This window comes from Ambystoma mexicanum, chromosome 6p, assembly GCF_040938575.1.
Source record: "Ambystoma mexicanum isolate Mex_15411 chromosome 6p, UKY_AmexF1_1, whole genome shotgun sequence".
Taxonomy (NCBI): domain Eukaryota; kingdom Metazoa; phylum Chordata; class Amphibia; order Caudata; family Ambystomatidae; genus Ambystoma; species Ambystoma mexicanum.
The window spans coordinates 1,535,803,377-1,535,830,234 of record NC_090935.1 but is presented as its reverse complement, the minus strand read 5'-3'; the positions used below and the strand labels follow the sequence as shown (position 1 = coordinate 1,535,830,234).

The 26,858-nt window shown below is 48.5% G+C and overlaps 1 protein-coding gene across 2 annotated transcripts in view; it reads right to left on the bottom strand.

Annotated features, from left to right (window-relative positions):
- HOOK3 (hook microtubule tethering protein 3) overlaps positions 1–26,858 on the bottom strand; it is a 1,904,471-nt gene that overhangs the window by 1,648,254 nt on the left and 229,359 nt on the right. For both annotated transcript variants that reach the window (XM_069626410.1, XM_069626409.1), the window contains exons 3-4: positions 13,245–13,317; positions 11,925–11,975 (exon numbers count right to left, since the gene is read on the bottom strand). In XM_069626410.1, the coding sequence (XP_069482511.1) occupies positions 11,925–11,975; positions 13,245–13,317 (124 nt within the window). The remainder of the gene's footprint in view (positions 1–11,924; positions 11,976–13,244; positions 13,318–26,858) is intronic.

Here is a 26,858-nt window from a genome sequence, read left to right as displayed (position 1 = left end):
GAGTTATTCAGAGGGTGATGTGGTCCTATGTTTCTTCTTTTTTGTTCCCTTATCTTGTATGGAACTGCAATTTTATGAAATTGTGACCTGGATTTGTGTAATAATGTGTATCTCTGTCGTTTAATGGCTGTTTTTATACAACCGAATAAACTTGTTTGCTGCTGTGATAAGTTCGAACAGGCTTGACTCTCTGCCTGCCAGTACTACTATGTAAGAGGCAACAACACCAATAAGCTCTTGGTGGCGAAGCTGCGCAAGCATGCTCAGCGTAACTATATTCCAGCCCTTAAGGATAGTGATGGCGGGAGAGTCACCCAGGAGCCAGCCAAAATGGCGCTCATGGAAAACTATTTTAGTAACATGGGGGCTAGGATTCCTGTGCAGCAGGACCGGAACATGCGATATATATCTCAGGCAGGGCTCCCTCAGCTTTTGGCAGACAAAGAGGTGCTTGAATCAGAAATCAATGAGCAGGAGGTCCTGGGAGCTATCCGAAGTCTCCCTTCGGGGGAAGGCACCTGGGCTTCTCAGCCCAATTCTATAAAATATTTGCACCAGTGGTGGTCCCTCATTTGACTAAACTGTTCAATAGTTTAAGGTCTGGTGCCGTCTCAGACAACATGGCAGAATCCACCCCCACGCTCATTCTGAAGTCCACTAAGGACGATGAGGATTGCTCAGCGTACAGGCCAATAGCACTCATAAATGTCGATGTAAAAATCTATGGTAAAGTTCTGGCCTGTAGGCTGACGAAGGTTCTTCCCAAGTGGATCAACCAGGACCAAACAGGCTTCATATTGGGGCGTGGCATGCAAGACAACATCCGCAGAGTTGTACACGTTATAGCAGCTAAAAGGGGCATCCTGGATCATTTTGTACTGCTGTCCCTGGACGCCTGCAAGTCCTCTGATAGCAAAGATTGGGTCTACATGGAAGGGGGGGGGGGGTACGAAGCTGCAACTTTGGCCCAAACTTTATCCAGTGTGTGATGGCCAACTAGAAGGCCCCCCCCGAGGATGAGGGGAAAATGTTAATGGTCAGCTATCCCAGTTCATTCATGTCGAGAGGGGTACGAGGCAGGATTGCCCGCTTTCGCCCCTCATTTTCACCCTGGCGATGAGCCCCTGCCTCATCATGTCTAGGACAATCCGCTGATTCCCGTGGTAACATCATGAGGGGCAACACACAAAATTGAACTTTATGCCAATGACGACTGTGCTACCTCTGTGACCTCCTCGATCCCTGCCTGCGCAAACAAGGGCCCTAGATGAATTTGGGGAGGTGTCTGACTTTAGGGTCAACTAAGATAACTCCATGGGCCTAAACATCACAGAAACCTGCAATACCCTACACATCCTCAATGGGAGCTCGGGCTACCGCTGGGTGACAGACAACCTGCTGTATCAGGGAGTCTCAATCGCTGGCGCCTTTGACTTGCTAGCGGGCGCCAATGACCCGAGCCTGATAAAAATGCCAGGGACCAACTGACACAGTGGGACCACCAAGTAATCTCATGGTTGGGCCTAATTCAGGCTGTAAAGATGACCCTGCTCCAGAAACTCCTGAATGTTCTTTCAAGCGATATCCCTAAGGGTGCAGACAAGGGATCTCGAGGGACGCAAAGGGCTCATAACTAGGTTCATCTAGGCGGGCAGACGTCCAAGGGTTCTGAAGAATGTACTGTTAAAAACACTGACTGTGGGGTGGGGGGGGAATTGGGTGTCCCGTCCATGCAAACTTACATATTTAAGGCACAAATAACCCTGGTACTGGATTGACCAGCAGACATACGGGACTGGAGGTGGAAGTATATCGAAAAAACAGAATTGATGACCCCACTAAATGAGCTTACATTCCTCTCGGCAGAGGTCGGGAGTGGGGTCTTGCCTATGACGGCAGTCACCCTGGCACAAAAGGACAAAGCGTGCCCGCGCCTGGGGATCCAGGGGGGGGACTGGGACCCCTCACATCTGTCACACGTAACCGAGACCTTTCCCTGGGAATAGGCTGGGGGGCTTTTACAGACTGGGAGAGCGACTCCCTACTAAAACTCAGTTCTAGTCAATGAGGGGAACTTGTGACATTCACTGAATGCAAGGCCAAATTTGGCCTGCGCGAAACCGAGCAGTTCTGCAATATTCAGCTTAGGCACTGGATCACAGCCCGGCAACCAAGGGGGCGGCTACCTGCACCCTTAAAGAGATCCAACTCAAGGCTCTAGAAGGGAAGAGGTCAGGCAGGGTGTCACATTTATACAGGCACCTGGAGAATGACAGCAAGCACCCTTATATTCAAGTGGGAACAGGACATTGGGTGGGAAATCACAGGGGAGTCCGGGGCTAAGATCTGGCGGCAAATTCACACAAGCAAAAGAGGGCCATAAAACTCTGCTACATGTGGTACCTCAACACGGCAAAGCTCCATTGCCTATCCCCAGAGGTATCTGATCAATGCTGGCATGGTGTGAAGAGGTGGGAAGCATGCTGCACATGTGATGGCCTTGTCCCATTATAGCTGTATACTGGAAGGAGGTCTTCGCGCAGATCAAAGAAATAACTGACACCCAGCTTCCCCTGGACCGCATGGAGGTTTTGCTCAGGGCACACACCGGAGGTAGGCTCTTACCCACTGACAGCCGCTTGAGCCTCACGGATGTCCCAGCTACTCCTAGCGGCAATAATCACCAGGGCCTGTTTTTGGAAGTCCTGTGAGGGTCCCCCTCTGGCTTAACAGTGGAACAATGTTTGGGAGATGTTGGCCATGTAGACAATCAAGGCACTGCGGTCTAATTCTATTACCCCCCCCCCCCGCCACCCCAAGTACACGCAGACTTTGACCCGGTTCCTTGAACATTTCACAGAAAGGAAAGTCCACCTGTTTCAGCCTTGTCTCATGCGGAACCTGTGCTTTCTGTAAACAACTGATTAGGGGAAGCCTGGGCACTCAGTGGCAGGAGTTGGGAGCTTTGGGAAGAAGGTGGTATGGAAGCAACATGCGGATTGAGGGCCTTGACCTGGACATTGAGGTGCTATGGGGTGCAGGGCTTTTTTGTGCTTTATCCTGGGCTAATGACTGGAATCTTGAGAGGCCGAAGCGCACATTTGTCTCTCTGTAATCACCAATGGATCCCCTGTGGATATTTTTTTTTTTCTTCCCTTTTTCTTCTCTCTTCAAGGGGCAGGGGTTGCGGGTCAGGGTACAAAGAAATCGTTGCAAGTCTGTCCATGATTGGCATTTATTACACTGCTCCGAGTTGTCTTGTGACTGAATGCGCATCTCATTTTAAGAAAGGAATGGAAACTACTTTAAATTGTCTCATACTATCATTAATCCATCTATAAGCATTAGTTCAGCGTAGACCGATTTATCTGCCATTTGCGGATCTGATCCAAGCATTCTACAGATATACTAGGGGGAAAACCGAATACCTGGGTTGCCCCGATACACAAATTAACATTTTGAGATGTTGCCATTCGGCTCAACCGCCTACGTGATGATCTAGGTATCACTGATCAAGCCCTCGCCTGGCTGACCTCCTTAATCTCCCTCCCAGATCCAACATGGGTCCTTCCTTTCTCAATTTCTACTTGTGGTGTCCCCCAGGGGTCTAACCTCTCTCCCTGGCTTCTCAACCAATACCTGGCACCACTCGCCAGCTGCTTTGCTGCTCGATGCTCAAACTTTCAATGCTATGCAGATGACATCCAATTTGTTTTCAGGTTCCCCCCGCCACCTCTTCTCACTCTTATTTCAGTCTGTCTGCAATCCAGGAATGGTGCACCGCAAAAGACATCTGCCTTAATGCCAGTAAGACAGATCCTCCTCATCAGCACACATGCACCTTCCTTTCCCGTCACTCCCTGGCCAGCCTCCCTTGGCCCTCTCCCTGCTCCCACTTGCAAGGCAAAGAACCTCAGGGTCATCTTTTGACTCCACGCGTTCCTTTTTTCCTCACATCTGAAGTCTCAAAAATGACCAACTACCAACTGCTCCTCAGAGGTATTCTTCCTTTCCTCTCCTTCCCCCAGAAGAACAAGTTACTTGCCAACTGGTAACATTCTTTCGACTGGATGTTCCTCCAAGGTATTCCTCATCTTCGATGTATTCCATCCAGCTTTAGCTGCTTTGGAATATTTTTCTCGGCAGAGCGCCATGCATCGATGTCGTCGAGTCGAGGTCCCTCTGATGCGCCATCGAGGGTGACATCATTGGGTATACAAGTAGCATGCGCGGCATCCGTTGGCCTCAGTTCCATTTTCCTCTTCTTGCTCCGTTGTATGGATAGTGTAGGTAGCCAGGTGTCAGTCTTGCGTGAGTTGAAGTGGCAATAACCTGGAAAATCTACAGAGGGCGATGAGGAATACGTTGGAGGAACATCCAGTCGAAAGAACGTTACCAGTTTGTAAGTAACTGGTCCTTCGAATGGATTGTGTCCTCCAACGTATCCGACTCCCAAAGCAGTGTAGAAAGCTCTCTGGAGGAGGGAGTAGATTTTTTAATACTATTATATGGACGAATATAGCACTGCTTTACCAAAAGCAAGCTCTTTTGACTGGGAAGCATCCAGACTATAGAATTTAGAAAAAGTGTGCAGCGATGACCAAGTTGCTGCCTCACAAATAGATTTTATGGGATCACCTTTTTGAAGGGCTGTCGAAGAGGCTATGCCTCTGGTGGAATGGGCCCTTAAGCCTTCTGGTGATATGGTTTGTTTTGACACCAAATGACCCAATTTCCTTCCGGTGTACCCAATGAAAAGTTGATCATCTACTCCAAGCCCGGAAAGCCTAGAAATGTAAAAGCTTAGAGCTCTTCTCGGATCCAGCCTGTGAAATCTTTCCTCCTCCTTACTGAGATGAGGTTGAGGGTAGAACGCGGGCAGAATAATTTTCTGATTTAAATGGAAATCAGACACAACTTTATGCAAAAATGAGAGTTTAACCCTCAAAACCACTCACTATTCTTGCAGATGGCAAAGCAACCAGGAAAGTGGTTTTCAATGTTAATAATCTTAATGGACAAGTGTGCAAGGGTTGAAAAGGGGCACACATTAAAAACTTTAAAACCAGATTAAGGTCCCAAACTGGGACTTGGAAAGGGTAAGGAGGGAACACATTGGTGAGTCTCTTTAAGAATTGTATTATCAAAGGAATTTTAAAGTAGGAACATTCTTCTGAAGAGCGCTTAAAAATGGAAAGCGCTGCAAGATAACCTTTAATGGTCCCAACATTTAGGCCTCTGTGTGCCAGGGACAAGAGAAAGGACACCATTTGCGGGATAGAACATAGAAAAGGATCAACATTCTTTTCTCTGCACCAGCTGCAAAACTTTTTCCAATGGCAACAGTATAGTGATTCTGTTGCTGGCCTTCTTGCCGAAAGCAACACCTCCATGACGTCATCTGGAAGGTCCCAATTCTTGTAGCTCAGCCTTTCAGATACCAAGCATGAAGGTTGAGAGTATTGACCTCTGGATGGAGAACCTGGCCCTCCATTTGTCAGAGAAGGTCTTCTCTCTGAGGAAGACGTAACGGATGGCAGATGGACATGTCTAGAAGGTCCGGGTACCATGTTCTCCTGGCCCAATCCGGGGCAATTAGGATCATGCGGTTTCCGAATCATCTCAATCTCCTGATGACCTGACGATTGACTGGAATCTGAGGGAACGTGTGTAGTAGTCGGAAGTTCCACTCTACCACAAACGCATCCCCTAGGGCTCCTCTCGGGGGAAATTCCCTTGAACAATACTTTTTGCACTTCCGGTTGATTCCGGTCGGAAACAAGTCTACTTGGGGGTGGGGTTTTCCCAAAGGGTGAAGATCTCCTGAAGGACTTCCTGAGCCATTTCCCACTCGCTCTGCCTGCTCTGAGCGCCCGCCGTCATATTCTCCTCCCCGGCTAGATGAACTGCCGTTAAGGAGATTCCTTCTTGAATTGCCCAATACCAGAGCCGCATTGCCTCTCTGCACAGAGGTAGTGACCCTTTTTGTTTAGATAATGCATGACCACTGTTTTGTCCGGCATTTTTTCCTCTGATAGATGGCAGAAAAGCCTTCAGCGCTTGTTGGATTGCTCTTAGCTCTAAAAGGTTGATGTGTAGTTTGGACTCCGATGGAGACCAACGACCGCTGATTGTCAGATCGTTGGCATGAGCTCCCCACCCCATGAGTGAAGCGTCCGTCACTACTGTAATCTCCGGCCATGGTTGCCAAAAATGTTCTCCTTTTAGGATGTTCTCTGTGGAAGTCCACCACAGAAGATCCTGCCGAACCTTGTTCGGAATCTGAAGGAGATCCGTCATTTGACCTGAGAACTGGGACCATTGAGTCTTTAGAGCTCATTGAGGGGATCTCACCCTAAGGCATGCCTCTGCCACTAGGAAAATGCAGGATGCCATGAGTCCGAGCAAGCTCAAGAAGTTGTAGGCTTGGAGCTTTTGGGCATTTTAAAATTTGGGAACCATCTGAAGAATGTCTTGAGCCCTCGACTTGGGAGGTGAGCTCTTTCACAAGGATGTGTCTAATACAGCCCCTATGTATTGGAGCTGTTGGGAAGGTGTCATTTCTGACTTCTTGAAATTGAGGGAGAAGCCCAGTCTGTGGAGGAAGTGGCAGGTGACTTTCAGATGATCCAGGGCTTGTTCGGCAGAACGTGCCCTGATCAACCAATCGTCCAGGTAGGGGTAGATGTGAATCCCCCCCCTCTCCTGAGGTGCGCTGCCACCACTACCATTAACTTGGTGAAGACCCTCAGGCGGAGGTCAACCCGAATGGCAGGACTCGAAACTGATAGTGAGAGTCGCCAACTACAAAGCTCAGGTATTTTCTGTGCTTGAGAAGGATTGGCACATGAAAATAAGCATCCTGGAGGTCCAATGACACCAACCAACCCTGGCGCTGAGAGGCCTGAAGGATCTGAGAAAGAGTGACCATCTTTAACTTGTCCTTCCTCAGGAACTTGTTCAAGCTTCTTAAATCCAAGATGGGTCTCAGTCCTCTGTCCTTTTTGGGAATCAAAAAATACGGGGAGTACTATCCCTGGTTTCTTTCCGCTACAAGTACTGGTTCTATAGCAACTTCCTCCAGCAGAGTTTAGACTTCCTGCTGTAGGAGCGGATCTGGAAACTTCAAAGAGTGTCTCCCTGGTGGACTGCTTTGAGGTTGCATTAGAAAAAGAAGGCAGTAACCTTGGGCTATTATTTCTAGAGCTCAAACATCTGAAGTAATGGCTCGCCATTCTTGTAGATGCTGCGAGAGCCTGTCTCCCAGAGGAGTCTTGTGTTGCAAGTCCTCAAAGTGGTTTTGTGGCGGTTGCTGCGGCCGCTGATGGTAAAGAGGCTGCAGCTGGGGCTGGCTTAGCACGTTTTCCTCGTCCACCACGAGTGGATTTTGTCTGGCCCCTTGACTGGCCATTCCTCTCACCTTTCCATATGAGGAGTAATAACGATAGGCTCCTCCCCTCCAAGATTGTCCTGATGCACGAAAAGGCTGAGGTTGCCTAATAGCAGCTCCTAAACATTTGGCAGCCGCTTTTGAGGTCTGCAACCTCTCAAGGCTCTCATCTGCCTTGTTGCCAAAAAGGTGAGACCCGTCAAAGGGCATGTTCAAAAGACGGTTTTGCAATTCCGGTGCAAAACCCAACTTTCGCAACCACGCAAACCTGCGCATTACTGTGCTAGTGGCCATGGACCTGCTCACACTATCTGCAGTGTCCAATCTAGACTGAAGGGATTCCTGCATGGCCTTCTTTCCCTCTGTAACAATGGCTAGAAATCCTTCCCTTTCATCCCCTTCTGATATGTGCTCCGCCGCTATTGCAATGCACTCCCACAGAGTGTATGAAAATTTTGCCAAGGCACATGTGGAGTTGGCCGATTTTAACGCCATACTCCGAGCTGAAAATAACTTGCGCGGCCATCCATCCACACGCTTGTCGTCCCTATCCGGAGGGATGGAAGGGGACGCCACCTTATTTGAAGCTGTGGCTGCCTGGACCACCAGACTCTTGGGAGTAGGATGTTTGGACAGAGAGCCGGGGTCGCTATTGGAAAGGCAGTATTTTGAAGTGAGGACTTATTCACCGGAGGAATAGAGTCCGGGATCTCCCAATTTTTGGCCACCCTATTTTGTAAGGCTACATGGAAGGGTAAAATCAGACCTTCGTGGGACCATGATCCAATATATCGGTCAAATCATCTTGGATGAACTGAGTTGGTGGTCTAGTCCATCCTAAGTATTCAACCACCTTTGTCATGAATTGCCTGTATGAGGGATTGGCATGTTACCCCTGGTTCTGGCATGCCAAAGTGTGTTTCAGGTGAAGTTTCAATTCCACTTGCATTATGCAAGGTTTCCACCAGATCCCTCATCCTGCTTTCCTCAGCAATCATACATTCTGGGACATTTGTGGTGCCATATTCCAGTCGAAAAGGAACATCCTCCTCCTCAGACCTCTCCTGTTCTTCAAAAATGGAAGTTAAGGATTTGAAATATTCTTTCCTCGGAAGAGGTTTAAAAACCTTTTCTGGGAGAGGTGCATCAGTGGAGCATGAAGGCTTTACAGCCTTTGCAGCTTTTTCTTTTGCTGTTATTTTGACAGCTTCTAGCTAAATTGGAGCCTTTGGGACATTTGGCGCAGAGGGCTTCGGGTCGACGTCGACAAAGGTGTTAATGGTGTCGACGAAATAGTGGTCATCGACGGAGCTGGCTTCGAGGGCGTCCAGGCGCTCTTCGAAGGCTCACCCTTCGAGGTCTATCTGGTTGCGGAAGGTGTTGGTGACCTCGAACGGTCGACTCGACTCAAGCAGTCTTTCGATCGGCGTCCTGGAGGGTTCCTGATCCTTTCTCCTTCGATCACCCGGGCTCGAGGGCACGCGAGTGTCGGAACGGTAACGCTCCCAGCCGGCTTCCGAAGGAGGCACGGACCGAGGCTTAGCCTTTTCAAACACCTCCATCATTTTTATTCTAAATGCTTCCCATTCTTCAGAGGAAGAATGTTTTGTGGGGCATTTCATTCTTTTGGGGGATTCGTCCGAGGACGAGGTGAAAGGGGACCGGTGGCGTCTTTTCTTGGACTTTTTCGTCAAAGACGAAGAGTGGTGTGAACCACTTCAGGACCTAAACCGATGCTTTTGGCTTTCGCGTCAAGGAGATTTCTCCTCACGGGTCCTCGACTCGACGCTTTAGGCTTTTCAGTCAGGTTTTCGACCTACCTGCAGTTTTCCCTTCCTCTCTCGCAAGGCCTTCCCTGTCATTGCCTAACACTTCGTACAGGCCTCCATGTCATGGCCTTCACCCAGGCACCACAGACATTCTCGGTGCGGGTCCATGATGGACATTTTCGAACCGCAAGGATTTACACTTTTTGAACCCCAACCGCGGGTTAGTCGGGGTCGACGACGAGGACATTATCGAATATCTTCTTCGGTAACTGCGTCACAGAACTATTCGAGGCGCGCCGAGTCTCTGAAGCAACACGTACTGCGGAAAAACGGAACGGAGGCCAACGGGTGCCGTGCGTGCTACTTGTACACCCGATGACGCCACCCTCGACGGAGACCTCCGAAGGACCTCGACTCGACATCGACGCACAGCACCCTCTGCCGAGAAAAAATGTCCCAAGCAGCTAAAGCTGGATGGACTACATCTAAGATGAGGAATACGTTGGAGGACACAATCCATTCGAAGCTCACTGTCTCCAGAGCTCTGGTTCTCTCTAGGCAGAACTACTGCAACAGCCTCTTTTTAAATCTGCCTGCAACTACTCTCCATCCTCTGCAGCTCATCAACAGGACTGCGAGACTTGTCCTTGGCCTCAAGCCCTGGGATCGTATCTTTCTCTCCATTGGCTCCCAGTGGATGCAAGGATTAAACTCAAAACCCTCGGCATTGTCCGCAAGGCTTTCTGGGGCCTGGGTCCAAAATACCTTCAGCTATCCCACCACAAATACCTCCCCCCTCGAGCGCTTCGCTCCTCTACCTCCAACTCCCTCAGGGTCAGTTTTTCAAAGCAACGAGCTGGGGGTAGATCTCCGTCTTCAGCTAGGGTCTCCTTCTGGAACAGCCTTCCTGCCACTCTAAAACTTGAGGAGAACAATCTCTGGTTCGAGAAGCACCTCAAGACCTTCCCCTTTGCTTCTGCCTTCACTCCCCCTCTCCCGTGCTCATCTGTTCTCTCTTGGCACTGTGCACCTGGCCACCCTCTGTCCTCCGGGCCCAGGCACCTGCTCATCCTGCCACCCTCCTGCACTGCCTCCGGGCCACTCCTTGCACTGGGGTTTGTATCTGTACCCATACAGTCCCCCCCACACCCTTTTTCTTCCTGCATGTATCAGACCTACCCTGTCTTCTACCTTAAACCCAGCACTTGCTGGCTGCACTACCACCGTTTGTTACCTTTATTATTTATTATTATGCATCTGTTTCTTCTTTGCTCCACAGTTTCCACTTCTCCCCCCTTCCATGCACTTTTCCCCTCCCCCTATCGCGTGCACTTGAACGTTCTCAATGTCACTGGGCCTAGTAAGATCGTTGTTTTGTTCTCCCCTATCCCCATCCCTTGCGCTCTGAAACACTTGTGTACGAGCGCAATTGAAATAAAATATCAATATCGCAGCTCAACTAGATTAACTTTCAGGAAATACCTAGAAAAGTTTTAGGTTTTGTACTCCCTTCATGTTTAAATGCACAAGTGTGTGCCGTTTTCTTTGCTTTCGTTTTTATTGCTTTTCTTGTTTTGTCAAAGATTTTGATGTATTAAACCGTATCACAATTTGAAAAAAGAAATAAAAACATTTAAACTTCCCATGTGTCAAGATTTGCAATCGGAGCTGGAAATAGCCATTGTGGATATTAGTGAGGGGCTACCTGGCTAATGGGACAATGGCAAGACAGTTGTATTAATACTGCTAGATCTGTCAACTGCATTTGATACCATTGACCATAACATTGTCAGTTACCTCACCAATCGGTTTGGGCTGTCTGATCCAGCATTAAGCTGGATTGAGCGAGTAAGACTTGTGTATTGAGCAGCGGATATCGCATTGACCTGTAGTGTCCCTTAAGGCTATACCCTCACCCATTTAATATTTAATGCTTACCTGTAAACCTTGACTAAACTAATTGAAGAATATGACCTTGGTTTTCAGATGTATGGTTACCACATCCAATTTCTTATTAACCTTCACTGAGAAACGGGTGAGAACATAACGGAAGTTAATTGCTTACTACAGATTTCTCAACTAGAGTCTTAGATAAGGACAGAGGACTCTCAGAGTAATCTTTCTGACCCTCCTGGTGTTTCGACGTGTCCCTAGCCTGGTCTTTCCGTTTCCCCCGCCAAAACTATCTTATTGATATTATATACTTATGTTCAGCGTTACAGGGAGGTGTTTGGACTGTAGGCGGTTGCGCCGTAAATTTCAACGCAACCGGGGCCTTGTGCTGCATCGGCGCTTTCTTCTGAGGCGTCTGCGTGGCTTTTGGTGCTGGCGCCCTTACTCTTGGACTGCCCGGCCACATACCGCTGTTGCGGTTGCAGGTAGGGATGCCCATCACGGGCGAGAATCCTCCAACGTAAGGTCAATGGCGTCCGAAGTGGAGCCTTGGTCGTCGCTTATCTCCTCGTCACACTCTGTGGCTGTGGCGGAGCTACTCTCGGCCCGCGACATTGCATAGGCCGCCCACCGCTTTACTCGACACTCCTTAACAGTCTTAGGATGTAGGAGCTTACAGGCCACCTCGTAATCGAGGGGAAGACACTTATTGCACCAGCAGTGCTGGTCTTTCCATGGAATTTTCCCTTAAAGGCAGAGCAATACTCTGCGGTTACCAATAGATGTCGGACTACATGCACAGCATGCAATTCTAAGCAGATTAACATGCATCAGAAACAGGAAAAGTGTTTATGCACAAAAATAATATTTACCTCATGGTTGTAATCTAGGATCCCTTTTAAGATCTTCTTTAGATTGCTGCTCTGTTGGAAGAAATATAAAAAGTTACTAAAAACAAAGCAATGCAAAATTGAATCATCACTTCCACTCGTTACTGATGGACATTTCATATATTACTTTCTAAGGAAAGGGAAGTCTTGTTTTGGGCTCAAACTCCCTTGTCAATGTGCAGGACTATTTGTCCTGTCCTGAATGCTCCAATGAGCTTACAACTCTGACCTTGCCTCCAGGCATCTGGCCCAGGCTTTCCAATCAATTCGCTCCGAGCCCTGGAAAGGTTGAGGTAGGGGGCTCTGCCCCAACTTGGGTTCTTATTTAATTAGACACAGACTAGGAGCCAGAAACCCTTACAGCCAACTTTCCCTCAGAAGCCTACTAATTGCTGTACTGCACGCTTGGTCAGGGCCATGCCACTCCGAGACCCTCCCCTTGTTGGGTTTTGCCTTGAGAGGCCTAGACTAAGTCTGGCTGTCGGTTTAGAGATGATCAGACCTGGATTCATGCTCAGCCCTAACTGTGGATAGTCTTGCTGGGTATTCGAGCCTAAATCAGCAGGACGCACCGTGTGCACTTGGTACACCAGAGGGCGAGCAGTACAGGAGACAAAACACGAGTGTTGAGTGAAACAAGTCCAGTAAAAGACATTGGGGTAAGCTCAGGTGGCCCCATGCATTCTACTTGGTCATTGCCTCCGGGCATGGCTATGTGTGAGGGAGGTGGGTGGAGTGAGTTTTTTTTAATGTTTTTTTTTACTGCTCATTGCCTAAACCAGCTATACTATTATTGCCTTTGTTTAACAATGTTGACATGTTACAGGTGGATTTTATGCCTTGTGGCATATCAGACAATGTATGTGACCCTAATTGATTCAATGATGGTTTATGCAAATCCATGTTAATGAGCAATGATATTTGTAAGGGTGCAGAAGGAGGAGACCGACACACAGGTGACGCGTGTGTTGATCTTTCATTTATTAATCAAAATGAAGGGGAAGCTTCTCTCCCCTGCCTCAACTAAGAAACTAAGAATTGAGTCTGAATGTCCAAGTAAATGAAAAGGGTCCAACATCGTGTGTCAAAATGCCTACTTCTGTCCCTCACACTTGTAACAAAACTAAAGAGGTAGTGGATCTTCTTGGTCCAGATGAATGTCTTCCAATTGGCAGGAAGGAACTTCTCCTGAAAGAATCACTTCTCCAGTTCTCAGTTCCTTTACAAGATACAATCAGTTTCAGCTTGTGGTGCTGTAAAGTTCTCAGTTCACACAGTAAGTATAAGAATAAAATAAAATACCTTTAATCTCCAATTATCTCCTACTTCTGTTTTAACTCTGGTCAGCCAGTTATCATCAAAATATGTTGGATCACTAAAATAAAAGTATTACAATTAAAACAATGTCACTTTCACTTACTGAATACAGATTTGCTATTCAATTCTATTGTTTAATGCATTACTGCAATATTTCAGATTAACAACATACACCGATAAGACAAGTTAAAAGACAAATTAACTGGCTGGTGAGATAGTTCCATAAGTTGAGAATTCGTTTCAGACATATTTGTACAATCTTCAGTTATAGGTTTATGTTTCTGCATGGCCGACTCAATCCTTCATCTTTTTGAGGTTGACAAACTGAGTACCATTTGAAATTGGCTATGGAAACTACCTATTACTATTAGTTCATAGAAGCAGGAGAAAACGGGCATGGAGTAATCTATTCAAATCGGTTATTATTCTTCACACAACTAAAGGGTCAGGTTTTTCCAAATACATCCCTTACCATATACCAGGCTTATCCCAAAAGTATGTAGATCTTTCTGGTGGGCCTTAAAGAAGCACCAGGCTGCTTAAAAAGACTGGTACTGGATTCCAAGACGGCCGCAGACACAAGGTGACGTGTTGACGGCTGCTCCTGAGCCCCAGAAAAAACTACGGCAGTTCCCACCAACCCTCCCACCAACCCGACAGTCAAGAGGCAGGGCAAACTGGAGCGCGCACACCCTAGCCCCCCAGAGCAGCGAATACCTCCGGGGAAGGAGAAAGAGCGCAGGGTACAATGAGGCATAAAAGGCGCAAAGCAAATCGCAGATAGGTGGCTGACCGAGGGATAGGGCCTGCTGCGGGGGAGGAAGAGGAGTCAGCAGGCGACGAGAAAAGGGGGAGCGAGGAGGCCCTCCACTTCGCCACCTAGCCCGGCAGGAGAGTCGGAGAGGGGGGATCGTAAGTGCCCAGGTTGCCCGCTCCCGGCGGGCCCGGATGAGAGGTGACCCTACACCGCAGCAGGTGCAGAGAGAGAAGAGAGGCACCATCCTGCAGAAGAAGCAGAGCCGGGTGGAGCGGAAAGACACCAGCGAAGGGACTAGCTCAGTCTCCACCGGCAGACTCCTGCAGGGACAGCAGGCTTAGCAGAGAGAGGAAGCGACCAGGCGATACAGTGCCGGGCAAAGTCCCACCATGGAGGCAGCGGCAGGTGGCGGAAGGCCCCATCCACCGGGCGCCCAGGGTGAAGATCGGCCCGCATGGACACAGAGGAGGGAGGGGGCAATCCACAGCCCTGAGCAGTAGTAGCACGGCCAGCAGGCCTATTCACCCAAGGAGGTAACCAGAGAGGAGGACCGGAGACTCACGACCGGCCCCCTACGGCAACACAACAGCAGTGCATGAGAGACAAGCGGCTGGCATAGCGGAGAGTACAGCGAAGCGTGTTTTATCACAAATAAGGAGGCAAACAGGGGGTCTGAAAAAGCAGGCATCTCCGAACAGGCGGCCCGCGGAGCAGAGGGGGCTCCTGCGTGACCCTGCGGTGAGCTCAGAAAAGGGCTTGCAAGCACAAAGGAGGAGGGCACGGGGTCTGAGGGAGCGGGCATCTCTCCACGGGAGGCGTGCATAGCAGAGGCAACCTCCTGTAGAAACACCAACATCCCAGCCAGGATGAGGGGAAAAACAAACCAGGGCCCAGAAAGGCGGTGATCGCGGCAAGGTCAAGGGCAAACCAGCCCCATTAATACAGGCGGCACAACAGAGGGATACTAAGCGACGGCAAGCCCACCAAGCGAGGAACCCAGGGCAGCTACTAGAAGGACCACCAAAGAAGTAAGGAGGTAAAGAGGGTGCTGGGCCGACCACAGAGACCGGCACCAGGAAACACCCGATACATCGGAAAGATAGCCACCAGGACCCAGGAGAGGACCAGTAACCCCTTAATATCCCAATGGGAGACAAGAACCCCCCCCCGAAGAAGGGAAAATTGCAGAACCACCCCGCAGCAGGTGTTAAAGACTGTAGTGGTAGATTAATCACACCCTGCGGAGGAGTCACTGAGCAACACACCAGAGAGGTAACAGAGCTGGTGACCCAACAACTGCAGAGTACAAGCCAAGGGGACACAGCCAGAACTGGTCTCTGGAGAGGGGAAAACCCAGGGGAGACCGAGGAAGGCGAGAAGGCCTAGACGGACAAAGAAGGGCTGCACAGTGAAGGGATAGGGCATGAGTCTGCCAGAGAGTGGAGGTGTAGGGAGGCACTAACCAGACAACGCCTTATCTGACCTTAAACACGGCGGAATACCCAACCAGATACCACACGTCAAAAGGTAACAACCACCGCGGCCCCCAATGACTACCAAGGCGAAAAGTTGGCCAGCGAAAGCATGCCCACCCTTAGGGGACACGCCGGGCACTCTCCCCACAAGGTGGCTGGCGTTAGAACCAAAGAACAGGGCAAGTGGGCTGCGGACCACTCGAGGGACCGGATGGACTGAGGCGGAGGAAGGCATTGCTCCAATGACAAAGCAGGATTTCTGCAGTGAAATGCTCTCTCTTCAAGCTACCCTTGCCAAAACCTTCCAGGAGCAGTTCCAACTCATGAGAACGGATCTCAACACGGCTTTTGGGGGAGATGAGGCATGAGATGGGACAATTAGGGGAACAAACGGACCTGTAAGAAAGGGGCCTATAAGAAGTTGGCAAAGAGGCCTCTGCGAAGAGCAAAGCGATAGAGCGCCTGAACGTGGCAACCCAAAACATGGAAGAAGAGAAGTGGACAGTTGTGGCACACCCCAGTAGAAAAAATATAGATAAGTCTCTGTGATAATTAAGAAAATTGGTGAGAAAGTCAAGAGGTAGTTTTGAGGTGCAGAGGAGAGAGGAGCAACCGTGACACCTAGGTTGCACAAAATATTGGGAAACAAAAAAGTTTCCAATTTGGAAACCCTTCGTCCCCTGCACACTTTCTTATATCTGGAATACCAGACCAATAATTATTTTTTTGATTGAACAGTATTTCAAATACTATTACCAAAGGGTATTTGTATTGTTTAAATCAGAAAAGCAAAAATGTTAAAGAAATAAGCATTCAATCAGATGGGGTCACAAGAACCAATCTTCATTTTATTTGTGATGTTGAAGCTGTGGAAGGCCCAACGCGTTTCGAGTGATTCAACACTTCATCAGGGGCAGATCAAATTTCTAGAAAAAGATATGTACAATATTTACATCCATTATTTTGTTACACACAATTCTTTTTTAAATCCAAACATCATAGAATGTAAGTATTGAAAAAAAGTATTGAAAAAAAGCAATTTCTTCCTACATCAGGTAATATAAAGTCTAACACTATTATTTGGGACATAATGTCCACGGGTTAGAGTATCATATTTATGCAGACAACTTTAACATAGTGATGCTATAATAAAAGTCAAAATCTCATTAGGACATCCATCATGAGGCACACCTGGTTAGTAGTAAGAAAAAAAATGAGTCTAATGCGAGGCCTGAGAATCAAAGAACAGTCAATCTACAAGACTAACCTTGTGATTTTTTTCAAAAGAGTATCTTCAAAAGGAGAAAATTCGCCGGTTTAGAGGACCCGAACATGCGGGAATTCGAGTTGCAAAGCTTGAGAGCTATGACCTATCTGAAAGAAAAGGGGTGGACATAAGTATTGTCTAAATAAAAACGATGTTTGTCCGGAAAGTAAAGAGGGATAACAAAAACGCACTTACAAATGTCTGCAGGGTGCTGTTATAACGTAAAAAGGGTTCCATCAAGAGGATGATTTAAGAAAGATGTTCTTGACCGGGAAATCCCATTTAGAAGGAATCCAGGGCTTGGCTGGTGTATAGGCAGCAAACAGGCTGTACGAGTTGTTAAAATGTAAAAGAAAAAAGAAGCAAAAAAGTGCTTCAAGATGAACGGATACTAGTAAATGTTATAGCCAGCAGAATACTGGCTGGAAAAAGGGGGTTGCATTGATCTTACCTGCAGCCGACAGCTTTGCAGACATGGAAACAGGAAATCCGAAGTTCGCCCGACTCCACTTGCATCGCTGTCGGAGTGTTTATGACGAATCGCTGCATGACGTCATCACATGAAAGCGCGCGCGACGTTACTGCAGTTATCCGTACAAAAATGCAAAGTAAAGAACCTTTAAATTTTGCAAGCATTTAAGTGTGGCCCACAATTGGGTGGTGTTTACACAGGACTGGACTAATCAGGTATTGTGTGTGGTAGAAAATATGCACCCGTGTCCGTTTACATCGTGATGTCATCACGCTCGCGCGTGAATGACGTCACATGTAAACAAACAAGCGTCCATGATTATGGAAAGGACCCGGAGACTGAGGATGGTCCATATTCAAGTAATATGGCAACCTGGTGTCAACAACAACCTGCAAATGTCCAATGGTGTGGAGACTAGGTGAGAATAAGGCCCTGAGGCTGGAAAAGGGCTGAAAGGTCTCCGATAGAGGAGAGTAAAAGGCATTGATACTCAAATGCTCATATAAGCAGTCTTAACCTTATGGCTTGCCACAGTAGCAAATTAATCAAGTATTGGACACAAAAGAGTGTTTAGGTTGCAAGGCCGGTTCTGTTTGACACATGACTTCATCACGCAAATGTGTGAATGGGGTCATATGTGGACAGACCGGTATCAAAGTTTAAAAAAAGGGGTCACAGGGACCAGAAGTGGTCCGTAATATATAAAGCTTACCAGATGTAACAAACGTCATAGGAATGACCAATGATTCAGAATCATCATAAAAATAAGGCCAGAAGGCTGAAAGGACCGAGGGGTATTGACTAAAGGAGAAAAATAGAGTACATACACTAAATGCTCGCCACCCTAGTATTAAATCAAAAAGTTATTCTCAGCTTGCAGATCAGGATCATGATTAGCGGGATGGAATGATGGTGATGGCCACAGAGAGTGGGGGACACATGAGGGTGAGACTACATGCAAATATCTTATTGTAACTTAAGACTGAAATACGTGCAATCCATGCTATAACAGTGTGTGGGGAATTAAATGCCATATATTCTTACATGTACTCGTGTGTAGTGTTTCAAAGAAAGTAACGGAGAAGAAAATGTTGGTAATGGATGCAAATGGTTTGTCAAAGTATACACAAAGAATGCAGCTATATTGTAGCTTTCTTAACTGTAGAAATTCTTGGGCCTGGCCGTAATTGACAATAGGCTAACGGTGGTAGTAACATAATCAAAGGATTTACAAAGCAGTTCAAACTTAATATTTAGTCAGTTTATCATACAAGAATACTTTCTGCCCACACCCGGTTCACAGACTGGTGGCTTGAGTAATGCCATTTTTTAAAAATGGCATCAATGTAAAAAACATGACAAGTTTAAAGAGAAGAGGAAGTAAGGACAATATCACTAAAAGTTTGTTAGTCTTTGAGTTGTTCACAAGATATTGCTCCAGAGGGAGATTGCTTGGATTGACCTTCTGGATTGCTTGAGCCCAAGAGGAATGAACTGTGAATTTGACCTCATGTGTTTTCTTTAATGTTTTCTTTTGTGATTTTAATTGTTTGTACTATGTTGCTTGCAGACTGTCATTGTGAAAGTCATGGTAATGTTTCTCTCAAAAAACAATGTGCCCTAAAAATGTGCATTGTAGTACCTAGTACAGAGTACTGATAGCTAGATCAGGAACATGAGTCCGGGTCAGGCATTGAATTCATTTGAAAACCTACGAATTTGGGGTCTGTTTAAAGTAAATCGATTTGTTTAATGGTGATGTGTACTTTGAGTTTCCAGATTGTGAATGGCGAAGACAACGTGAGTTCAATGTTTAGTTTAGACCTTGTGAGCTATGCAAAAGAATGTTAGCGGCAATTGTTCCGCAGGTTTGACACTGAATACAGGTTAGGATGCTTCACATTTAGCTTCCTCATTGAGGCTATTGTACAAGATGTTTGGTTCAGATTGATGTGTAGATTTCTTTGATTGTGGTGGCCCATGGGAGGGCAGGTGTAACAGGCTTTCTGTATCACACCATGCTCACCTGAAGGTCTCAATCACTACCCTGCGGGAAGTTGGGGCCTGGGGCAGTACATTACTGCCGGGCGCCCCTCTTCCCGCCTTTGTATCACCATACTCTCCACTTTGCATTGGCGAATAAGAGTATGTCTCTATGTTTGAGACCAGTAACAATGTACATCCACATAACTTCTAGATTGAATGAAATAATCTCTCTTCCCATTTTTCGACATCCAATTAATCTTGAACTCAAACTGAGCATTAAGCTGGTGTAGCGACGACCAGGTGCCTGTGGGAGGAGCACGCTGCGAGACTTTGGTTACGAGCGGCCAGTCCCACACCAGGTTCGAAGTCTGGAATGGACGCGCCCACGCGCGCCGACTCCATGACGCCCATGTAAACAGAGCATTTTCGAGCAGCGCGTCTTGGCGACGGGCTGCTCGATCGTTCTCTGAGTTTTGTGGTCACGAAACAGTGAGTACCCTTGTTGAGATACCCTTTGTCTTGCGCGCACGGTGACGGGCACGGTACACAGGGTGGACACTGACATTTAGAGAGTAGAGGTTTACGTCCCTAAACCCGAGATCTCGTGCCAGCGTGCACGTTACGAGAATAGATTTTCCTAGATACCTGCACGATTGGCGTATCCCGCTGCAATTACGAACATCAATTAGTGGCCATATTAACCCACAACGGCAATACTTTATTTATATCCTTGTATCCCTTCAATAAAAACAGTATCTACTGCCAATAAATATCACGGCATTAACGGCACACATCTGTTCTGTTTTTGCCTTCAGCCATTGCGCACTGGAAGTCACAGCCTATCACCATTCTTTCACCCGGGGAGAGATGGTTATCTTCCGTCCGGGTGAGTATGCCAAGAACGTATTTACATCATGTTACAAGTTCACTCATGCTACAGAACAAATTCTGATTTTGCACATTTATTACACAGGTTGACACCGGTTTTTGACCATACACACAGGAATTAAGGTCAGTACTGCACCTTCTCTTAAGAGTTACTGGTGAAATCCCTTTATTTTCCCCTAAGACTAACTAGTATATCCCTCCTTGTTGTAGGTGTTTATGGACACTCATGAAACTGTAACATACCCCGCCCTGAAGATGGATTGTTTAATCCGAAACGCGTCGGCACACATGATTGACAGGAGTGTGTTTATAAAACTCTGAGCGGAAAGAAGTGTACTGCTCAGAAGGACAATCATACCAATGTTACTCAGCAACATATGAATTCCTTATTTAATTGAAGATGTTACAATGCGTATAATTATCCGAGTACACCTCTGTACCTATGGGGACGGTTTTTTAGCCCCATCTACTGTTAAAATTTCTATATGCTATACGTTTTTGTTGTTGACAATGTTTTCCCACACTATTAGGAAATAGTGTGTATTTAATTTAAATGGTTCTTAGTGAAACTGATATAAACAAGACTTTTTCTGTTTAAATTCTGTCTCGTCTCAGAGTGGTGGTGCCTTGCTGGAGATGAGCTAATAGACAGAGATTCAAAACACCTTGACTTATAAATATATGATGTATTGAGTAAATGCTGGTTGCATCGTAAGAATACTTACATTTCTGACTCTTGTGACCTAAAACCTCTCCGATAGGGAGTGGGATGAGACTCACGAGAATCTACAAAATAACATTGGGGACACTGTCCCATCAAGAGTGCAGCATAGGGCTACCAGCTGGCAACGGCTGGTGTGTGTCTAGGACTTGGCGAATAGGTCACGGAGGGTCAACATAAGAATAAAGAGACTCATTGAATCAATATCAGATAAATACCTGAAGGGGGAAGCACGGAAAATCTTCGATAACCTACTGGATGGAGGACCCGGAAACAGTGTAACTGGACCGGATACACAGGGTGGGAAGGCTGAATAAGAGCCCCTAATGCCAGATGGGATGTCCTTGCGGCATTTGCCATATTTGGCAAAAAAAGTGGTTCTCAGGGATAGCGAGGCAGCAAGAACCGGTGCTATACAGGGGGCAGGAAATAGCACTATTCCAGGACCTGGCGAGCAGCACGTTGATCAATAGAAGACTCATGAGCCTTATATTGAGAGAAGTGACCAAAAAGAATATCAAGTACAGGTGGACATTCCCCTTTGGACTATTGTTTGAGTGGGAGGGAGTCCATAAACGGGTAACCTCCCCACAAGAAGCAGCAGATATAATTCACCTGGACACAGCAGAGTTCCTGGCGAGAGAGGAACCCCTAACACTGCATAACAAATCCAGACCCAGGCCATGGGAATGGTCACTAGCGGGGGAACGCCGCAGAAGGAGAGCGACATGGAGAGGCCCAAGCCCGAGAGGGGAGAAGGGGCAGGAGAAGCAAAGAGTAACAAGGGATAGCAGAATCCCTACAATGCCCAGCAGAGCAGTCAAAAGGGGTAGTGGACACTAGGAGCACGAAAAGGGCAATGGGAGTAGGGAGTTTAATACATTTTGGAACCAGTAAGGGTGGAGGGAGCCAAAGGGAGGGGGGGGTCAGGGGGAGTTAGGCACATTCCGAAGTTGGGGATGGGAATGAGGGAGGGGGAATTGGAGTGGGGGGGGCAGCAAAAAGTTGGAAGAACCGGAGGGTAAGGAGCGGGAGGGTAGGAAAGGTGGCAGCGAGGGACGGAGGAGAAGGGAACAGCCAGGGAACAGGACCAGGGGAACAGAGGTGGGAGCCAAAACAGGTGAAGGGGCAAGGGACTCGAAGGGATGGAAGGGGAGATCAACTAAATTCAAATACACGACACATAAGGAGAGGCCTTAATATGCCTCTCAAAAGGAAAAAACTGGGGAACTGGCCACCAAGGGGCGTGCGGATGTGATCTGACTTCGCGTGAGCTCCGCCACTTTTGGTCCCTAAGAGGGATTGAGCCCCCACTTTGACGACCCCTCCCAAGATTCTACGTCGGTGTGCTGCCAGCAGAGAGCCCCTCTCCCCCCCGTTTGGTCGAAAACCCGATCGAAAACGACCCCTGCAAACCAGAGATATGCGTCCATCAAAAAGACGTCACATGGAGCGGCTCCGCGGCTCGCTCGCAAGGAAGCGAACCCTAGGCCTGCCGAACAAAGGAAGCCTGAACGACCTAGAACCCTGACCATGGAATTCACACTCCCAACGACGTCCCCCGCCGCAAAAAGAGCGGGACCGGGCTAGGCTAGGCCCTGGAACAGCGCTGAGCGGGGAGACGGTAGGCCCGCCCATCCCATCTACCCCATGAACAACGGCGGCATCACCACGCAGTGGCGGCTCGGACCCCTCGCATCCTAAATGTTTCGCCTTGCACAAGAAGAAATCACCCCGAAGCGCACTCTGGGTAACCCATATGCATTACTGAACGCGTGCCCTGGGCCTAACTTACGGAGAACAACAACGTCGAAGTGCAGCGGGTAGGGCCCCCGATCCAGGGGTGTGTGCCTCCTCTGACCCAGACTCCGTCTCCCCATCAAACAACATTGGTGATACTAAGTAACTTTGGGAGAACCAATGGACATTAGGGAGAAACTAGCCACATTCTCCTACGTCTCGACTGCCGAAAACTGTGCCCATACCATGGCGAACCCAAATCCCTCGGAGAGTGAATCAGCAGCTACCAAAGGGGACATTGCCGCCTTGCTGGGCGAAATAAAGAATATGGGTGCCAGCATTGGCTCCAAAATCGACAAGATTACCCAACGTCTAGATACCATGGAGGAGAGGCTCGAAGGGGTCGAGAACAATCAAGCGTCCATAGACACTCTTGAAGCGCAACTCGACTAACGGATGACCGAACTGGAGCAACGAGAGGAGAGCTTCAAACTCAAGCTTGATGACTTGGAAAACCAGGAGAGGCGGAATAATCTGAGGATTTTCGGAATTCCGGAACGAGAGGGGGAAACAGATCGATCTGAAGAATACCCTGCACGACATCATCAAACTCTTAGTTGCCGACGATGCAGTTGATGAACCTAAGACGGAGAGGATACACAGAGCCGGAGGGCCCCCAGGCGGACCGAGATCGGTCCTCGCTCGATTCCACCGCTTTCAGGACAAAGAACAAGTTACTTTCTTACCTGGTAACGTTCTTTCGATGGGATGGTCCGACGACGTATTCCATATCTATGACAGGTAATATCCACAGCTGTGCTGCTTTGGAAAATCTTTGGCGTCTGCGTCCTGTGTCGATGACGTCGAAGCGCCGTCCCAGAGGACCTCCTCCGGCGGCTGACGTCACCCGATGTGATAAGTAGGACACACGACGCCCAAAGCCTCAGTTATAGTTTTTTCCCAGAAACGTGTGCCACAAGTTTTCTGCCAGTCAGACACACAAGGCCTTGCGGAACGCAAGCTGCAATCGCAAGAGAAATTCTGCAGCAGGGAAGGCAGGGAGGGAGCGATATGGAATACGTCATCGGACCATCCCATCGAAAGAACGTTACCAGGTAAGAAAGTAACTTGTTCTTCGAGGGGATTGGGTCCTCCGACGTATTCCATATCTATGACAGACTCCCAAAGCAGTACCAAGCAAGGAGGTGGGAAAGAATTTAGAATACAAATTTAGCATGCCCAATCAAATTGCAGAATAGAAAACTGCCTTGCCAAAGGCCAGATCTTGCCCTCTGATGGAATCTAGGGAGTAGTGACGTACAAAAGTACGTACTGAAGCCCAGGTGGCTGCATATCACAGATGTTACGAATAGGAACTCCCCTCTGCAGGGCAGTAGACGCAGCCACTCCCCTGGTAGAATGGGCCTGCAAGCCAGCCGGAGGATCCTTACCCGCCAAGCGGTAACACTCGGAGATAGCTAAAATAATCCAATGAGACAGTCTGTTTCGTCACAGCTTGTCCCAAACGCTTTCCAGCGTAACCAATGAAAAGTTGATCGTCCATTCTGACCCGGGACATGCACGAAATATAAAAGCTCAGCGCTCTCCTAGGATCAAGCCTATGGACCTCTCCTCTTCCTTACCAGGATGTGGAGGACGATAGAACGCCGGAAGAACAACCTTCTGGCTCAAATGAAAGTCCGAAACCACCTTCAGAAGAAAAGAAGGACGAAATCTAAGGACAACCCTGTCCTTCTAAAACACAGTGAAGGGTGGCTTAACTGAAAGTGCCTGTAACTCACTCACTCTGCGAGCGGAAGTAACCGCAACCAAAAACAGTTTTCAGAGTTAACAGCCTCAAAGGGCAAGAATGTAAAGGCTCAAACGGAGCACCCATAAGAAACTTAAGAACAAGATTCAAATCCCAACCTGGCACCAGAAAAGGTGACGGAGGTAACACATTAGTGAGCCCTTTCAAAAACTGCAAAATTAAAGGAATTTTAAAATGGGAACACTCTTCAGACGAGCGCTTAAATATGGACAGCACCGCCAGGTAACCTTTAATGGTCCCCTCTTGCAAGCCCCTGTGGGCCAAAGAAAGCAAAAAAGACAGAACCATGGGAATGTCACATTCAAAAGGATCCACATTCTGAACTCTGCACCAGTCGCAGAACTTTCTCCAACGGCAACGGTACAGAGACTTAGTTGCCGGCCGCCTGGCCGAGAGCAAGACCTCCATCACGTCTTCAGGGAGGTCCCAATCCTTATACCTCAACCTTTCAGAAGTCAAGCGTGAAGATTGAGGGATCTAACCTCTGGATGGAGAATCTGACCCCCTTCCCGTGAGAACAGATTGTCTCGGTAGGGAAGACGACGTGGAGGGCAGATGGTCTAGAAGGTCCGGGTACCACGTCCTCCGGGTCCACGCCGGAGCAATAAGGATCATCCGGGAACCGAACCTCCGCAGCACTTGCGGGATGACGGGGACTGGAGGAAACGCGTACAGCAGTGGGAATGACCACTCCATCACAAACGCGTCTCCTAAGGCTCGTTTTGGAGAAAATTCCCGCGAGCAAAACCTTTCGCACTTCCGGTTGACACTGGAGGCGAAGAGATCCACTTGAGGGGTCCCCCAAAGGGCGAAGATCTCCAGGAGAATCTCCTGAGCCAGCTCCCACTCGTGAGAGATCGAGCTCTGCCTGCTCAGAGCATCCGCCGTCTCGTTGTCGTCTACGGCCAGATGAACAGCCGAGTTCGAAACATCCTGCTGGATGGCCCAGAATTCGAGCTGCATCGCCTCCCTGCACAGCAGAAGTCACCCTGCCCCCCCTTTTTGTTGAGGTAGTGCATGGCCACCGTGTTCTCCGTTAGAATCAGGTCACTCTTTCCACGCACAGTCGGCAGAAAAGCCTTCAGGGCTAGCGTGACGGCCCTCAGCTCCAACAGATTGATATGGAGTCTGGACTCCGACAGAGACCAACAACCGCTGACTGTCAACTTGTTGACATGAGCTCCCCATCCCGTGAGGGATGCGTCCGTCACGATAGTCACCTCCGGCCAGGGCAGCCAAAATGGGGGCCAAATGGGGGCCCCTTCATCAGATTGCCCTCGACGGCCCACCAAAGAAGGTCCCGGGCTACCGAGGACAGCACCTGTACAGGGTCCGACAGCCTGCCAGAGGACTGAGACCACTGGAGCTTGAGTGGTCACTGCAAAGATCTCATCCGCAGACGATCCTCTGGCACTGTCACGATGCCCGCTCCCGGGGAGCCGGCTCAGGCCCTGCGTCCCCGAAAGCGGACATCAAGTCCCCGGGGAAGGTCCCAGCAACCCCTTATAGGGGCCCTTTGGACAGCGTCCTGGCGCCTATGGCGCCAGGCTCATAGAAAACGTCAGTCCTGGCGCCATAGGCGCCAGGCTCATTATGAAAGTGTTTGGGTGCATTTACCTGATGCAGACCATGCTGCAGAACCCCGGCCTCCTTGAGGCCTGAAAGGAACTACTTTACCTGTGGGACTCATTTACCACCCGGGCGTGGTCGGGGAAGGATACATACCTGAATGGAGGAAGGACACATTCTAGGAACTTCTTCCAAGGCTATTTAAACCACACCCGATCAGCCACACGTGCTTCGCGTTGTTCTGCATCTAGCAGCTGGACGCTCACTGGGTCTGCTCCTGCATCTTGACTTCTGCCACACCTGCCAGCATCCTGAATCACCTGCAAAGGAAGGGAACAAGAGAACATAAGAAGGAAAAGGCCTCACCTGCTAAATCTGCATCTCAGAGACATTTCCCCGACAATCCTGAAAAGGAAGACATTTATTTTTAAAAGCACATCGCATCGATCGCTGCAGCGCCGCATTGTACTCACCTTTACAGGGCGCCTCCATGTTCAGCAGCGACCATCCGGATTCGCAGTCGCGCCCCCGCGCCTAGGGAGGAAAAGACAAGAACAAAGGTGAGAGAAAGAAGGGAAAAGGGAAGCTAAAACTCCATGTCAAGACTTACCTGTTGGGTCATTCCCTTTTCATTTCGGGTCTGCGCCGCATCCAGGCATTTTCGGACCCCGGCCCCTAAGGGGAAAAAGACATCAGCGTTAATGAGTGAATGAAAAGACATTACCAAAACACTCATTAAGGACTTACCTGATTTCCATAAGGATTTCACCGCTCACCTCGGGTCGGTGCCTGTTCCCCGGCATTCCGTACCCCGGCCCCTATGGGGAAAAAGACACTAGCATTAGAACATTAATGCATGGACACAAGGGGAACCACTTATAGAAAAACTTACC